General features: G+C 37.1%; 1 protein-coding gene across 7 annotated transcripts in view; it reads left to right on the top strand.

Moving 5' to 3' along the window:
* The window catches only part of LOC109111929 (pumilio homolog 2-like), a 99,912-nt gene that overhangs the window by 4,815 nt on the left and 76,020 nt on the right, over positions 1–19,077 (top strand). For all 7 annotated transcript variants that reach the window (XM_042777431.1, XM_042777434.1, XM_042777432.1 and 4 more), the window contains exons 3-4: positions 6,745–6,813; positions 7,651–7,756. In XM_042777431.1, the coding sequence (XP_042633365.1) occupies positions 6,745–6,813; positions 7,651–7,756 (175 nt within the window). The remainder of the gene's footprint in view (positions 1–6,744; positions 6,814–7,650; positions 7,757–19,077) is intronic.

The following is a 19,077-nucleotide window of genomic DNA, read 5'->3' as shown; positions in this document are numbered from 1 at the left end:
ATCAGGGCAATAATTAAGAATTTCCAATCAACAGAAAATGTTACAAATCTGCCTAGAAGAGGACATGTGTCTATATTGTCCTAATGCATGGTGAGGAGGAGAGTTTGAGTGGCTAAAGACTCTCCAAGGAACACAGTTGGAGAACTGCAGAAAATAGTTGAGTCTAATGGTCAGAAAACCTTTTAAAAAAGGTCAAACAGCACCTACACCACATGTTGTTTGGGAGGGTTTCAAGAAAAAAAAAATAAAGAAAAGAAAATTCTCTCATCCAAAAACAATCCCCAGCATATTCTGTTGTCAGACATGACTGGAACTTCAAATGGGACTGGCTTCTATGGTAAAGGAATGAACATTCATAAAAAATTAGCTTTTTAGCAGCAAACATTCAAGATGGGTTTGGTGCACACAGGGATAAAAAGTAACCCATGTGTACAATGGAATATACTGCTGTATTTTTAATGTTGTGGGCCTATATTTCTGCTGGAGGTCCTGCACATTTTGTTTAGATACGTGGTATCTTTAATTCTATCAAATACCAACAGATTAAAAAAAATAAAAAATGACTGACTCTGCTAGAAATCTTATAATGGGCCATGTTTGGATCTTCCAACTGGACAATAATAAAACAAAAATGGGTCACTGGGCACAACACCAAGATTCTGCTATGGCCATTCCAGATCCCTGACCTGAACCCTATAGAAAATGAGTGTGGTGAACTAAAGAGGAGAAGCGCCATCATGGAGCTGTTAATCTCAATTGTCTGGAGAGATTCTGGATGAAGCATGGTCTCTGATCTCTTGTCAGGTGTTCTCTAACCTTATCAGGCATTATTGGATGAAACTCAGAGCTGTTGTTATGCGAAATAGAGGTTTCAAAAAGCATTATATAAAAGGGTGCCGTTAATTGTGTCCAATGTATATTAGAGAAAACATTTGTCATAATAATATTTCCGCCCATTTTAAATTCGTATTCTCCAATGAAAGGTTAGATTTATGTTGAGTTTTTTAATTAAAAGATCAAACTGATTTATTTTTACAGCCTTCTTTGATCATATTTACCAAGGGTGCCAATAATTCTGACCATGACTTTGTGTGCGTGTGTGTGTGTGTATATATATATATATATATATATATATATATATATATATATATATATATTATATATTTATATATATATATATTTATATTTATATACATGTATGTATGTGTGTGTATATGTGTATATATACACACACATGCATACATTAATTTTCAAATAATATAAATAAAAAAAGGGTCAAAGACTGGTCCCATTTTGGTCCCAAATGAAATTTACAAAATTGATTTTATATAAAATTATATTTAATGCAACAAAGCGTCTAACATTTCAAATTTTTTTTTTTTGTGAAAATAATGTCAAAATATGGGTGAAATGTTTCATCGTCATTCAGTGTAACTAATATTTATAATATTTTAGTGGGTGTCTTCTGTAAATTATGACACAAAAATGTATGATAGTCATTTTTTGCTCAGAAAAATAAATAAATAATTGGGACACTTCTAATGTATGAAATTTTTTTAGAGCAGTATTGTTTTGTTGCTATATATAATATAATATACACACTGAACAAAATTATAAACGCAAGACTTTTGTTTTTGCCCCCAGTTTTCATGAGCTGAACTCAAAGATCTAAGACTTTTTCTATGTACACAAAAGGCCTATTTCTCTCAAATATTGTTCACAGATCTATCTAAATCTGTATTAATCACCACTCCTCCCCCAAGACAATCCATCAACCACACCACAGATGTGGCATATCAAGATGTTGATTAGACAGCATGATTATTGCACAGGCGTGCCTTAGGCTGGACACAATAAAAGGCCACTCTAAAATGTGCAGTTTTATCACACAGCACAATGCCACAGATGTCGCATGTTTTGAGGGAGCATGCAATTGGCATGCTGACTGCAGCAGTGTCCACCAGAGCTGTTGCCCATGAATTGAATGTTCATTCCTTTACAATAAGCCGTCTCCAAAGGCGTTTCAGAGAATTTGGCAGTACATCCAACCGGCCTCACAACCGCAGACCACGTGTAACCACACCAGCCCAGGACCTCCACATCCAGCATCTTCACCTCCAAGATCGTCTGAAACCGTCTCAGGGAAGCTCATCTGCATGCTCGTCGTCCTCATTGGGGTCTCGACCTGACTGTAGTTCGTTGTCGTAACCGACTTCAGTGGGCAAATGCTCACATTCAATAGCATCTGGCACTTTGGAGAGGTGTTCTCTTCATGGATGAATCCCGGTTTTCACTGTACAGGGCAGATGGCAGACAGCATGTATGGCATAGTGTGGGTGAGCAGTTTGCTGCTGTCAATGTAGTGTTGTCATGATACCAAAATTGTTTCGATACCGATACCAAGTCAAGAATTGCGATTCGATACTTTTTCGTTACTTTATCTGAAAAGGGAAAATACACTCTCAAATATCATTGCTGTGCTTTATTTTAAAACCGGGACAACATTTTAATCATATAACACACATAAAAGACGTGAGCTGCTGGACCCGCGGTCCGGACGAGAACCGCACCCATTTATACGGCCATCCGGCCAAGATCAGGCTGTCGATCCCCGTCAAGCGCCGCAGCCAGCGAGATGGATGCAGTTGCTGGAAGAAGCGGTCGCTCCTCGAGCCCCAGACTGAAGAGGGGAGCGCGTGCGGCTGCCGGACTCCGCCCCTTACCTGGACCCTTCCTTACAGAACACTGCCTGACCCACACGAAACCCCGCAGCATGATACCGATTTCCGATTTTTTTTTTTTTTCTTTAAGCAGTTTATGAAAATATACATAAGATGTTTATTTGGTATTTAATAGGCCAAACTGGCTTTTGGCTATTGAAAACAATAACCGCAACCATCTGAAATTAACGGCAGTGACTGCACAGTAAGTAGTCTACATTCAATACAAACATAGTTTGAAACTACATAGAACTGGCCTTAAATGAAAAGATTAACTGTAACCATGTGAAATTAAAGGCAACAACACAATCAACACACATTCAAGAAGATGTTTCTTAATCAGCATTCAGTATTTGTTTTAATTTTTAAATTTGGTTTTAAATAAAAAAGGTCTTTACCAGTGAGACTAAATAAAAGTATGCAATATAAATAAATTATTCCAAAATGTTAAAATCATGTTGGTGTGAATAAAACCAAGATGCAAAGTGTTTCATTCGTCCAATTAAAAAAAAAAAAAAAAAAAAAAAATAGGGTAATGATTCAGATCTGTATTTTTTTTTACTGGAGCCAATGAAAAATAAATAACTATTGGCTTAAGTAAAAAAAAATAGATGTGAATCATTACCCTAAAAAATTTTAATTGGATGAAGGAAACACTTTTTTTCAGTGTGCTACAGCAGGTGAATTTTAAGTCAAATTAAGTCAATGTAATTTTAAGGTAAAAAAAAAAATCTTACACATAAATAACTTCCTCTTCCTTCTTGCTTCAAAAATCTATTAAACAACTACTACACAAAAAAAAAAAAAAAAAACGCATTTCAGTGTTGTCACAGTTTAGTCCGTTTCGTAACTCATCCAACACGCGAGAAGTTAAGCTGAATATCCCTTCACTGTCTCCGATTTGTAGGGCGCGGACAGGTACAGTACGCTCACGCAGCTTCAGTGAGCGCAGGAAAGGGGCTCTTACTTGTCCGCCAGTACACCCGGCTGTTCACTTCCTGCTATCTGTGCCTCAGACATGTAACTCTGCACTTCCAGTGCTGAACGACTGCCCGTGTCCTGCGCACAGATTTCGAAATACGAAATCCACACAAATGACATGATAGCGAATGATTACAATGTACTCTGTGCACGCAGGCAGACTTCGGGAAAAATCGGCCGAAAAAATACCAAAAACCTTTTTTGCTGCGTGCGTGAGGAGAAAAAACACAGACGTCCATAGGGAGGCACTGGAAGCGTGCGTTGCACACACCAACATGAAATACGTCTCTTACAAATCTGGAACGCGGTCATTCTTTGAAGTATCGATACTAATAAATTTAGGAATCGTGACGTTTTTAATTTACGAGGATCGGGATACTTTTGAAGTATCGGTGCACCGTGCAACCTAGGGATGTCAACGATTAATCGACGATCGATTAATTGTCGATAAGAGATGCAATCGATTAAGGCTGTCGATGGTCGGTTAACCGCTTTAATGTTGGGCTGCGTGCGGCTCATGCGCAAAACACGTGCGAGCGCTGCGAGTGACGGTGAAGGTAGCAGTAAAAGCATCATCATTCATTCACAATGTACAAATTAAGCTTTTAACGTGATTTAAACTTTTTAAAGTAGCCTACATTAAAATAGAAACAACATAAAAATATCATGCGCTTTGCAGGGCTGCAGGACAGAAGGCTATCCTATTACATAATAATACCCTACTACTTTAATAATTAGAACCTAAGACTTATTAATTTGTGGCAATTGTCCATGTTTCATTAATTGTTGTTCCCTAAATAACCCATGATTTAACTAAATAAGGGAACAAACTAATAAATCGAACGAATTCCTAATTAATGAAATCTTTAATTTCCCTTCCCATGTTTACCACAGTAAGAGATGCGAAAAGTGATTAAAAGTGAAAGATAATAAAATAAACCTGCGAAATTAGAGGACTGTGAAGATTTAGGAAAAGAAACAATGCCTATATGTTATTGAATTTGTGGAAATTATAACCGGCAAACCAGAAAGCAGCGTAAATGAAGGCTATGGGCTCGAGCGCATCCAGAGCATGGTCACGATCTAACATTTCCTATTATTCCTCTAATAAACAAAGCTTTTATACCACACTTGTCATAATCAGAGTGTATAATTTGTAAATAAATAATTGCTGGATTCAAAACAGAGATTAATAGGCGCTGTGACCGACACTGACAATACGTTTTCCCCCCGAACATTCAGTGATGTCACTAAACGGTGACGCCATCGCTCACAAGTTTCTGCATGGACCTCACTAGTGCACAGGTTCTCATGCCCTGGGACAAAATATGATGCTTTAAGGCAAATGTATAGCCTATATAAGTAATAGGCCCAACATAAAAATACTTTTTTTTTAATATGCGAAATAAATCTGATTTAAAACAGAAGTGTGGCGGCGCTCCATAAGTTCACGGGAAAAAAATTATTTTACAAGAGCTTCTGTTTGTTTGCTTTATTTTACAAGAGCACAAACCTTCTGGTTTTTAGTGTGTGTGCGCACAAATGAAAGTAAACACTTTTGCGGGAAAGTTTTTTTTTTTTTTTTTTTTATTATTAATGTCTCAGCTGTTTCGATCGCGCCGGAACCTGCTGCACACGTATATTCTAGCGATTCAAACTTACATCGCAGTCTGTTCATTATCAAAATAAAATAGTCAACTAAACATTTAAAAGGTTACACTGGTCAGTTTAAACAGACCTTATACCGGTTCACTCTGCTGTTGTGCCAAGGACGTTTTTGAAGAGGATGATCTTTTCCGTCTATATGCGAATGCGTACAAGCCTAGTTAACATTATAAATAATAATTAAATATTCAAATACATTGCAAATATGGAAACATTTGGATTTGTGCCGAATGAGACATGAGCAATAACCTCCAAATAAATCTAGCCAAAGCCGCGCTCGCTCGTCCTCGTCTGCACACACGCACTGTCTGCACACATGCACTGTCACTATCTAATGCACTATGTGCCGGATTTTTAAAAACAAATAGGCCTACCGGAATGCAAAAATTAAAAATCTGACATTTTATAGGAAAGAATCCAGCAGGATCAAATTAATGTGAGCAACAGTGTTTTGCTGCAGCAGCGCCGATGTAGTTCACTTACTGCGCAGCGCAGTCACACGCGCACCACAGTTCCGTTTGGGATAATTTTATTTTAAATACCATAATGTCATTTGAAAACATTGCAATTGTGTTTTAAAATACAACAACGAGCACCACAAAATCATTTAAAGAGTCGCGTTCAGCGGTCTCCGTGCGGGATAGAAAACCAGTCAACAAACTAAAATTACCTCAAACGTATGGCGCGCTCTCTTCATTTTATCAAATGATCTTAATCACATCTATTCATTTTATAATCCTGCTACTAGCATTCTATTCAGACTAAAACCCCTTTAATTCAAGTGAGAAAGCGTTGTGTGTGTGGGGCTTTGGCACATCCTGTCATGCCGTGTGACTGCCTGCATGCAATAGAGCATTTTGCAGCATTATGGTTAACGATTAATCGATTAATTGATCGTTAATTTAAACGACGATCGATCATGGAAATAATCGAAATTTGACATCCCTAGTGCAACCATATGTCAATGTTGTGGATCGAGTGGCGGTGGGTGGATCGGTGGCAGTGGGGTTATGGTATGGGCAGGTGTATGTATAATGCACAGGGATACCGTGACAAGATCCTGAGGTCCATTGTTGTGCCATTATCTCGACAAAGGAAAAGTGCTCACTAACACAGATTTAGACAGATTTGTGAACACTATTTGAGAGAAATAGGCCTTTTGTGTACATAGAAAAAGTTTTAGATCTTTGAGTTCAGCTTATAAAAAATGGGGGCAAAAATACATATATACACACACATACATACACACACACATATACACATATATATATACACACACACACACACACACAGACATATATATAATAAAAAGTGTGTGTGTGTGTGTATATATGTAGTGTGCAAAGCTGAAAAAAGTGTCAAATGTCTCTTTGTGTAGGTGCGCTCTGTGGATGAGATGAATTATGATTTTCAAGCCTTGGCTCTGGAGTCTCGTGGAATGGGTGAGGTATGTTATTAGAGTCTTTGATAAGCCATGCTATTATAATTCTGAGTCTAATAATCCTATTGCATCCTTTTTGACCAGTATCACAAGTGTTGAGTTCACTACAATACTTTAACGTATGTTAGGGTGCTTTCACACTTGGTTCACTTGCCTGGTCCGAACCTGAGTTCGATTGCTCCCCCCTCCCCCTGCCCCCGCTGGACTGTGTTCATATTATAATACTTGAGTCCGAACCGCGGTTCGCTTGCGTCATCAAGCCAGCAGCTGTTTACCCCGTTGCTTAGTAACGACGGCGCAGGAGAAGGCGGCAAATGCATAACATTACTCTCTGCACTTTTAAGAATTTAAGTACATAAAGGCACTTACGTCTGTCTTACGAATGTACTACGAATGTACTGCAAATGCTCGAAAGAACACTGAAGGCGAACAGAAATGAAATATACAGCTCTCTGCTTGCAGAGCGTCAGTCACGCTCGTCAGGAAAGTGAGTGAAACACACAAACACACATTTTCATCAAATAATACGTCATTAATAGAGGTTCACTTCCGCGATTTGGTACGATTGCGTTCACATCAGCAGTGAACCGTACCAGAGTTCACATGAACGGTACTCCAGACCACCATTTTTAAGCGGACTCAGGTACGGTTCGCGGGTGCGCACCCAAGTTCGGAAGACAGAGTTCACATCATACAAACGAGCCGAACTCTGACGTCAATCGAACCCAGGTGCGCACCAAAAGTGCTAGTGTGAAAGCACCCTTAACTCCACTAGTTTCTTCCTGTTGTTTGTATGCCTATACTTTGTAAAAAAGTGATTGCCACATTTGACCTTTTTTGCAGCTTCTTCCTGCAAAAAAATTGTGGGAATCAGATGAATTGGCAAAAGATGCACGTAAAGGGATGTTGCTGGGTGAAGAATGGAGAGAGAATGCCTGGGGTTCTTCCCGTAAGTACTACTTAATGCTACCATGTTTTGATCATGAAATATAACTGAAGAAACATTCATGCTGAAATAAAATTGGATAAGTTTGACAAATTATGCTTCAGAGAAGGCTTACTTTAGTTTATGCTAAAGGTGTACCAAATATTTGTAGCTATGTTTTTTTGCCTATAATTTAATTTCTCCAAATAGTTAGCACTTTATACATCAGAGATTGTTTCAAAGCAGATTCACAGTATTAAACAGGAAGGAGACAAAATCAGTGATACAAACTTCAAAAATTATGCGCATACAAAATTCTGCTATAAAGCAATTGTGGCAAGTAGTGAAGTCCATGTCTACATTTTTTAATTGTAACGATACCAGCAGTTTAGGTTGTACAGGGTCGACCCAGTACCGGGCTGATAGGTGGCTGCTTTCAAACATTCCTGTATTTGTGTGAGAACTCTGATGAGCGATTTGTTTTCTAATTTAAAACTTTGTACTTTTTTTTTGCCTTCCATTTTTAACAATAACCGATAAACCTTTAAATACGGACCGTTTGTGAGCTCTGAGGTTGTTAATTAGTTGTATATGCTTTTCTTTAACCCATCTATTCACATTAATTAGGGGTTCAAGCACGAAGTGCTGAAACCCTCTTGAAATTGCTCAGATTTTTAGGGGTTCAAGCACGCAGTGCTGAAACCCTATTGTAATTGTTAGGATTTTTATTATTAGGGGTTCAAGCACGAAGTGCTGAAACCCTATTGAAATTGTTAAGATTTTTATTATTATTATTATTAGGGGTTCAAGCACGAAGTGCTGAAACCCTCTTGAAATTGCTCAGATTTTTATTATTAGGGGTTCAAGCACGCAGTGCTGAAACCCTCTTGTATCTGTTAAGATTTTTATTATTATTATTTTTTCCGCCGTAAAACTGATCGTGCAGACCAAACCGTATGGCCTAGAGACTTGAAACTTGGCCAGATCGTAGAGCTCAATTTGGGGAGAGGTTGACAAAGTTTCGTCACAAACGGCCTAACGGGGGCGCTACAGCGCAAAAAACTAAAAATTTTGACGATTTTGGCCGTAGCTCGTAGACCGTTTATCGTAGACTCAAAAACTGTACATCATTGCAATCCTTGGGTCAGTGCGAACAAAAGTGCACACTCAACTTTTTTTCTCTACGACGCACGGTTTTTCCGCAAAATTGAGTTATATCCGAAACCTACTTTTGCGAACTAGTCCTAGGTTTTTCACCCGATCAGAATCAAACCACAGCAGAAATATTCTCTGCACACTGAATATCAATAATTATCAAAAAAAAGTTGAAATTTCAACTCACTGTCGCAATGGGGCCCCAAAACGTTCGAAAGTGAAGGACCAATTTTACACAAAAGGGCTATAACTTGTGAACGAAATGAGATATCTTCACCAAACTTGATACACATGTGTATAAGCTCAATCTTTGGTCAAACAAAAAGAATCGCGCTCCTTTGCCACCTTGGGGGCGCTATAAGACCAAAAAAATATATAAATGGTTATAACTAGGCAAATGTTAGTCCGATCGACTTGAAAATTGGTATGCAGTGTCTTTTTCTGAAGGGGCACAAGTATCTATGAGGACATTCACATATCTCAAAAAACAACATGGCCGCCATTGGCCAAAAAAACTTTAAGCACCTATTTGACAGGGTTAACGGAGGTCGATCGGAACGAAACTCAGTAGGCATGTTCGACTTATGGCCCTTAAGGTCTGTAAGAATTTTGAAAGAAATCGCCCACTAGGGGGCGAAATTGCGTTTTTCAAAGTACGTAAACAATTGTATATTGTACAATTTTTCACACATCAACAAAATATGCATATCATTCGATAGACCTCCTTATACCAAGCAACTTTGTCTCAAGATCCATTGCTGTCAATCAAATTTGTTCATTAAATATTCTCAATTATGTTAAAAACATACTTTTGCGAACTAGTCCTAGGTTTTTTGCTCAATCTCGATCAAACCACTGCAGTGCAATTCTCTGGATGTTCTAGATTAATAATTATCAAAAAAAATTTGAATTTTGTCCTTTGGTTACTTGTAACGCTGTCATTTAGAGAAGGGGCGTGGCCAAAATATACCCAAATGCCTATAAAATCTAAACAAAAACTCAAAACTTTACGAAACACAGTGAAAACATGTGTCCGATGACTCTTAACAACCATGCCAAGTTTCATTAATATTGGACCATAGGTGGCGCTATACCAGTAAATAAAGTCTCCAAAAACACAATATTTCAATTATAACAGAAATAAATTGTACAAAAAATGGTTCATATATTCACACATACACTATATCTCCATATCATAAGATAGATCCCCTCATGGAGAACAACTTTGCCTCTGGAAACAATGTTCTCAATAAAACTCTTAATTAAATATTCAAGATTAATTAATAAAGATAATTTTGCAAACTAGTCCAAGGTTTTTCGTCCGACCAGAACTAAAACCACTACTGAAATATTCCCTGGACACTGATTATGAATAATTATCAAAAAAAAGTTGAACTTTCAATTCACTGTTGCAATGGGGCACCAAAACGTTTGTAAGTCGAGGACCAATTTTACGCAAAAGGCTATATCTCGTGAACAAAATGAGATATCTTCACCAAACTTGCTACACATGTGTATGACTACAAACTTTGGTAAATAAAAAAAAAATATGCAGATTTGCCACTTGGTGGCGCTATAAGATTGAAAAAACTGTAACTAGAAAACCGTTGGACCGATCGACCTGAAATTGTGTATACAGTGTCCTTGTCCAAAATGGCATGAGTATCTATGAGGACATTCGCGTATCTAAAAAAACATGGCCGCCATTGGCCAATGAAATTTGAGCACCTATTTGACAAGGTTAACAGAAGACGATCGGAACGAAACTCGCTGGGCCTGTTCAACTCATGGCCCTAAAGGTCTCTAAGAATTTTGAAAGAAATCGGCCACTAGTTGGCGCTAACGAGTTTTATGGCTCAGTAATCACGTGGTGTTTTACAAATCAACACAATATGCATATCATTTGATAGATCTCCACATAATGCACAACTTTACCTCAAGAACCATTGCTGTCAATCAAATCGTTCAATAATTATTCACAAATATGTTAAAAACATACTTTTGCGAACTAGTCCTAGGTTTTTTACCTGATCGGAACCAAACCACTGCAGTAACATTCTCTGCACACTCTTGATCAATAATTATCAAAACAATGTTGAAATTTGTCCTTCAGTTACTTGTAACAGTGTCATTTATTAAAGTGGTGTGGCCAAATATACCCAAAAGCCTATAAAAGCTAAACGAAAACTCAAAACTTTACGAAACTTGGTGAAAACATATATCAGATGACTCTTAGGAAGCAAATAAAGTTTCATGATGATCGGACTTTAGGTGGCACTATAACAGTAAAAAGGGACTCAAAAACACAAGATTTCAATAGAAAAATGACTTGAAATTAAAGAACATGTTCATATAGTCACACAAATACTGGATCTTCATATCAAATGATACTAGATCTCCTCATTCTGAACAACTTTGCCTCTGGGACTGATGCTATCAATCAAATCAGTCATTAAATATTCACAAATGAATTAAAAACCTACCTTTGCGAACTTGTCCTTGGTTTTTTTGCTTAATCTCAATCAAACCACTGCAGTAATATTCTCTGGACTCTCTAGATCAATAATTATCAAAAAAATGTTGAATTTTGTCCTTCGGTTAGCTATAACAGGTTCATTTTTAAAAGGGGTGTGGCTATAATACCCAAAAGCCTATAAAACCTAAACGAAAACTCAAAACTTTACGAAACTTGGTGAAAACATGTGTCAGATTAGTCTGAACAAGCATGCAAAGTTTCATGGAGATCGGACCATAGGTGGTGCTATAACAGTAGAAAAGGGCTCAAAAACAAGATTTATATGGTAAATGGCCTCAATTTGGTTGAAAATGCTCATATATTCACACAAACACTAGATCTTCATATCATATGATAGATCTCCTCATTCTGAACAACTTTGCCTCTGGGACCAATGTTGTCAATAAAACTGTTAATTAAATATTATATAAAATAAATTAAATAAGCTACTTTAACAAACTAGTCAAAGGGTTTTAGTTGAAAATCAATACAACCACTGCAGTACAATTCTCTAGCCTCTCTAGGTAAATAATTATCAAAAAAATGTTGAACATTTGCATTCGGACAACTAAAAACTGGTCATTTTATAATATGCTCTTTACATAGTGTACCCAAAAGCCTATTAATACAAACAGAAAGCCCACAAATTCTCAAAACTCTGTAAAATAATGCAAAATCTCATTCTTAACAAGCATGCAAAATTTAAGAGAGATTGGGCAGAAAATAACACTCTAATAGTTATAAAAGTTAAAACACAGTGTTATATGAGAAATAACAATTTATAACCACTAGATGGAAGTGGAAGACCACTAATGAGCTCATTCAATTAACTATAACAGTACAGTTCATGGCTTTGATCGATTCATGCTTAGACATTATAAAATCACTGTTGTAAAATTTTAAATCTCATTGAGTCAAAGTTAACCATCGTTCATACAGACACATCATTTTTTTACAATTTTGACAGATTATGATTACAGTGAAACCTGAAAATGACATCTAAGCTCTTTAAAAGAGAAGACTTACAATATGTTTTGTGTCACTTATGAATTATTTCAAATATCTATATCTGCAACAAAATGTGTCTGCATATATATCTGTGTATGTGTGTGTCTCTGTGTATGTGTGTGTGTCTGTGTTTGAATTTGCTTATAGAGTATTAATAAACTAGTTTAATCAATTAATTTCAGTCTGTGTGTGACTGTCTGTGAGCCTATTCTCCATTTTGGATGTGTTTAACTGTCATCCATATATCCAGGTTGGCCAAGACCACCTCAAAGGCCTTAAAGTGCTTGAACCCCGGTAATTGCTGCTTGCAGCTATATTTATTATTATTCTTCTCCCCTAAAACTGATCGTGCAGACCAAACCGTAAGGCCTAGAGACTTGAAACTTGGCCAGATCGTAGAGCTCAATTTGGGGAGAACCTATCAAAGTCTCGCCCCAATCGGCCTAACGGGGGCGCTACAGCGCAAAAAACTAAAATTTCAGACATATTTGCACCCCCGTCGTAAACCGCTTGACGTAGTCTCAAAAACTTTACATCGTTGTAATCCTTGGGTCAATCCGAACAAAAGTGGAGATGAAATTTTTGCTCTACAACGCACGGTTTTTCCGCAAAATTGTGTTATATCCGAAACCTACTTTTGCGAACTAGTCCTAGGTTTTTCAACCGATCGGAACCAAACCACTGCAGAAATATTCTCTGGACTCTGAAAATCAATAATTATCCAAAACATGTTGAAATTTTGATTTTAGCGCGAAACAGTATGCCAAGAAGCATCTATGCTAACGTTAGCCAAATGTTATTTTAGCTATAACTCTTGAATGGAATGAGATATCTTCACCAAACTTGGTACCAGAGGTGGAAAGAGTACTGAAAATTTGTACTCAAGTACAAGTACAAGTAGTTGCTAAAATAATACTCAATTACAAGTAAAAGTACTGGTGTTAAAAAATCTACTTAAGGTAAAAGTACAAAGTACCCCTCTCAAAAACTACTCGAGTACTAATTACTTTTTAGCCGGTGATATTTATTGAATTAACATCAAATCCATTGAATCAAATCAGAAATATGAATGGATCAAACACAGGCAATTTGTGTTTTATACACGTATAACACGTATAAGCCCAGTAATGTTCTGAATGTTAAATTATTTTTAAACATGTATAAACAGTATGAACTTTTAACTGCAAACCAACAACTGGGCAAAGGCCTTAAAAACTCTAGGACATTTCACTTTCTGAACCTTTTGTTCAGTTTCAGCAGAAGCTGATTTTCAAAGTTCACAGAGTCTATCCGGCTTCGTTTGGATGTGAAAAGTAGACCTGCACAGCTAAAAAGCCGCTCACATGCAGCAGAGGCAGGCAGAGCTGTGTTTAACTTCAGAGACAGCTTCTTGATTGCTGGGAAGGAATGAAGCAGCTCCATGTTGTCCGAGGCACATGCAAGGTAAACCATCAAGCTCAAATGGACTTGGCAACGTTTTGGAGAGTGGTCTGGAGAAGAAATCTTCATCATCAGATGACTCTCTTTGAAGTTCACCCTCATTCTTTGAAGTTTCAAGATGTTGTTTCAAGTATGTCAAGGCTGTAATTTGAAAAAAATTATTTAAATTTATGGGAGAATTTTTGTAAACCCACACACTTAAATTATCTAAATCACTTTTATACTTTAATAACCCACATTTTAGGCCTGCCATGACAGATATGTTATAAAAGTATGCATGCTTATACAGGTGTGCAGTTAAAGACACAAATGAGATCATATAAATTTGAAATTACCAGCTTCTATAACATCTGCTCTGTCAGTCCAGGAGGGTCTTGAACTTGGGTAAGAGGACTGCAGCAGCAGCCAATTCTGGATCCTCCATCATCTGTCCAAAACGCTTATGCAGGCCATTTTGCAGGGCTCTGATGAGTGGTGTGCAGGTCTTGCTTGATATCTCTAGTCTGTGGAGTTTGGATAGAAGCTGGTGGATTACTGGCAGCAGCCATCCCATGTAAACACTGGACTCTGACTGGAGGATGTTTGAAGCTTTCATCAGTGGCTTCAATGGTGATGCTATACTCCCGGAGGAATGCAACTTCTGCAGGACTCAACCTGGAAGATAAAACATGTTTATAACAAACAACTAAGCCACATCATGACTATAGGGAAAGACTGCATTCATGGTAACTAATATTACTCACATTTTCACCTTGAGTTCGTCACATACACCCCTAATGGAATCTTCACCTTTCTCATCAATGATGCGTATAATTCTTTCAGTGGCAAGACAGGTGGAATTCCAACGTGTTGCATTGGGGCGAATGATCTGTAGCCCACACTTGTCCTCTACCACTTCACTAGCCAAATGAGATCACCCAGTTTTTGTTCCAAATGGCCTGGCATTTTGCAAATGTTGCACGAAAAAGCCTCTTGTAGGTGTCATTCATGGCCTCCTGCAAGGGAAGCATCAGTTGTTGCCACAAGATTTAGCAAGTAGTGACATGCACATCGTTGATGAGGGGGTAGTTGATATTCCATACCAGAGTCTTCATCAAGGATTGTACTTGCATCATGATACTCAATATGGTCACTTGCGTCAAGAGCATCCATGTCTTCTTCATCGTCATCTACCTCTGCATCTTTCTGCATTCCGAACACATGGAAAGCTTTGAGGAAGTTGGATCCACTATCGGTTGTGGTCCTTACTACTTTGTCTCTAATCTTGTATTGACAATGGACATCATCAAGAGCACCAGCAATCACGTCAAATGTGTGAGACCCCCTTAATCTTTTGCATGCTAGTGCTGCAGATCTTCTTTCTAAGGTCTCCTCATTAATCCAGTGGCAAGTTACACCAAGGTAACTTTTCTGATGAGCTGACCCAACAATCTGGGGTGGTTGCAACAAATTTGGCTTTACCCAATTCTGCAATCAAAGTCTTCTTCATGTCGTCAGCAGCATCACAGATTCTGGTACGGACGGTGGATCTGGAGATGACTTTGGCTTGAGGTTGCAGTGTGGTAATTAATTCTTTGAAAGCTGGCTGTTCTACCACTGTAAATGGCTGTACACTTTCACATATAAAATTGATGATTAGCTTGTCAACAGTTGTTTGAGGGACACGTTTGCTTGCAGCTGCCAACATCACATCTGGTAACTTGGCTTGCTTACTTGATGAGAGCTTGTTTGGTGTGGCTGTGGTCTTACGTTGACTACGTGCTGCTGCTGTCACAATGTCATTGTACTGATCAATCTTTGATGGATGTTTCCTCTGAAAAGATAAAGGAAGTATACAAAGGAAATTATATTACTTCATATCATTTCTTCATATAATTTTTATGGGAATCAAGTTATAAAAATGGTCTATTATTATTATTATTATTATTAATGAATTATGATGCAACAGAAATAAGCTTGTTGGTTTTTTTTAATTATAAACAATTTTTTAAAAATATTTTTTTTACATTTAAAAAAAGCTGACTTGACAAGAAAGCTTTCCAAAAGTACCCTACTAATATTTCAAAAGTTATCAGCATTTAGCACTGACACATGCGCAATCTAGACAGGCTGTCAATCAGTGCAGTTACACTGTTATGCAAGTGGGTCGCGGCAAGAGACTGTTTTTATTAAAGAGTCATTATTAGACCGTTTATTATAAGCATAAAACACGGATTCAAAATGAATTAAACAATTTGTTGACAATAACATAAAATTTAACTTTGACCGCCACTTTAAAATGCTAAATCTTTTTTCACGGTCTATGTGCTCGTCACCTATAACGCTGAAGCTCATGTTTCAAGTGATGTTTTTAGTCAAATTATCGTGAGGTCTACCCAAACATTAAAAACGAAAACAACTATCACATAAATATAGTTATAAGTCTTCTTACCATAATGTGTTTTTTGAGATTAGAGGCTGAAGTCTTGTAAGCTGAAATCACTGCAGATGGCAAACAAAGTTTGCATTGCATTTGCACGCTGTCTCCTTTCCTTCCTCTGTATGTGAACAGCTCCTCCAGGTGCGGCCATGGGCACTCATCATCATCCGGTATTTCTTCGGAATTTTCAATGAATTCAGCGTCTCGAATTTCCATGTCCATAACGCCAAAGATATACTTTCTTTGATAACACTAAAATACACCTTCACAGTGAAGGACGTGCGAGGACGAATGGATCTCCAAAAACCGGGCTTTTTTCCCGGTCCAAATACAAGGGTTTTTATGGCCCCGCCCACGATCAGTTATTTCTATTGGATATCCAAATACTGGTCAAATATTTGAATATTAATTTAATTCAAATTGTACAAGTACTTAGTAACGAATGTGATTTTTAAAGTAGCGAAGTACATTACTTAACTTAATTTGTACTTAAGTACAAGGAAAATTACAGACTTAAAAATATACTCATAAAAGTACAAGTACACGAAAAAACTACTTAATTACAGTAACGTGAGTAGTTGTAATTCGTTACTTCCACCTCTGCTTGGTACACATGTTTAGAAGCTCAATCTTTGGTCAAATAAAAAAAATTGCACACCTCTGCCACTTGGGGGCGCTATAAGACAGAAAAAACACATAAATGGCTATAACTAGGCAACCGTTGGTCCGATCGACTTGAAAATTGGCACGTCGTGTCTTTGTCAGAAGTGGCACAAGTATATATGAGGACATTCGCGTATCTCAAAAAACATGGCCGCCATTGGCCAAAGAAATTTGAGCACCTATTTAACAAGGTTAACGGAGGTCAATCGGAACGAAACTTGGTGGGCATGTTTGACTCATAGCCCTAAATGACTGTAAGAATTTTGAAAGAAATCGGCCACTAGTTGGCGCTAACGAGTTTTATGGCTCTGTAATCACGCGGTGTTTCACATATCAACACAATATGCATATCATTTGATAGATCTCCTCATATTGCACAACTTTGCCTCAAGAACCATTGCTGTCAATCAAATCGTTCATTAATTATTCACAAATATGTTAAAAACCTGCTTTTGCGAACTAGTCCTAGGTTTTTCGCCCGATCAGAACCAAACCACTGCAGTAATATTCTCTGGACTCTCTAGATCAATAATTATCAAAAAAAATGTTGAATTTTGTCCTTTGGTTAGCTATAACAGGGTCGTTTTTAAAAGGGGCGTGACCAAATATACCCAAGAGCCTATAATACCTAAATGAAAACTCAAAACTTTATGAAACTTGGTGAAAACATGTAGCAGATGACTCTTAACAAGCATGCAAAGATTCATGGAGATCGGACCATAGGTGGCGCTATAACAATTAAAAGGGCATCAAAAAACACAAGATTTCTATAGAAAATGACCTCAAACTGTAGAACATGTTCATATATTCACACAAACACTAGATCTTAAAATCACATGATAGAACTCCTCATTCTGAACAACTTTGCCTCTAGGCCTAATGCTGTCAATCAAAGCGTTAATTAAATATTCACAAATAAGTTAAAAACTTACTTTTGGAAACTAGTCCTAGGTTTTCCACTTAATCTCAATCAAACCACTACTGAACAATTATCTGGACTCTCTAGATCAATAATTATCAAAAACAAAATTGAATTTTGTCCTTTGGTTAGCTATAACAGGTTAATTTAGAAAAGGGACCTAGCCAAAATACCCAAAAGCTTATAAAACCTAAACGAAAACTCTAAACTTTATGAAACTTGGGCGCTATAACAGTAGAAAAGATCACTCTTAACAAGCATGCAAAGTTTCATGGAGATCAGACCATAGGTGGCGCTATAACAGTAGAAAAGGTCTCAAATACACAAGATTTATATGGTAAATGGCCTCAAATTGGTTGAAAATGCTCATATATTCACACAAACACTAGATCTTCATATCGTATGATAGATATCCTCATTCTGAACAACTTTGCCTCTGGGACCAATGTTGTCAATAAAACTGTTAATTAAACATTATGTAAAATAAATTAAATAAGCTACTTTATCGAACTAGTTCAAGGGTTTAAGCTGAAAATCAATAAAAACCACTTCAGTACAATTCTCTAGCCTCTCTAGGTCAATAATTATCAAAAAAATGTTGAACATTTGCATTTGGACAACTCTAAACCGGTCATTTTCTAATATGTTCTTTACGTAGTGTACCCAAAGGCCTACTAATACAAACAGAAGACCCAAAAATTCTCAAGTGTAAAATAATCAATAATTTCTTTCTAAACAAGCATGAAAAATTTAAGAGAGATTGGGCAAAAAATATCACTCTAATAGTTAAAAAGGTTAAAAACACAGTGTGGTATGAGAAATTGCAATTTATAACCACTAGATGGCAGCGGAAGACCACTAATGGGCTCATTAGTGGTCTTAAACAGTACTGTTCAAAGGTTTGATGGATTCATGCTTAAACATTATAAATCACTGTTATAACATTTTAAATCTCATTGAGGCAAAGTTAACAATTTTGTTCATACAGAAATATCAGTTTTTACAATTTTGTCAGATTATGATTAGAGTGAAACCAGAAAATGACATCTAAACTCATAAAAAGAAAAGACTTGCAATAAGTTTTGTATCACCTATCACTTATTTTAAATATCAACATGTGTGTGCATGTATCTGTGTGTGTGTATATGTGTATATGCGTCTACGTGAATATGGTTATAGAGTATTAATATAAAAGTTTAATCATTTAATTTCAGTGTGTATATGTG

The sequence above is a fragment of the Cyprinus carpio genome, chromosome A20 (genome assembly GCF_018340385.1).
Source record: "Cyprinus carpio isolate SPL01 chromosome A20, ASM1834038v1, whole genome shotgun sequence".
Classification (NCBI taxonomy): Eukaryota; Metazoa; Chordata; class Actinopteri; order Cypriniformes; family Cyprinidae; genus Cyprinus; species Cyprinus carpio.
Note: the sequence above shows the minus strand (reverse complement) of the source record. Positions and strands in the feature narration are given on the sequence as shown.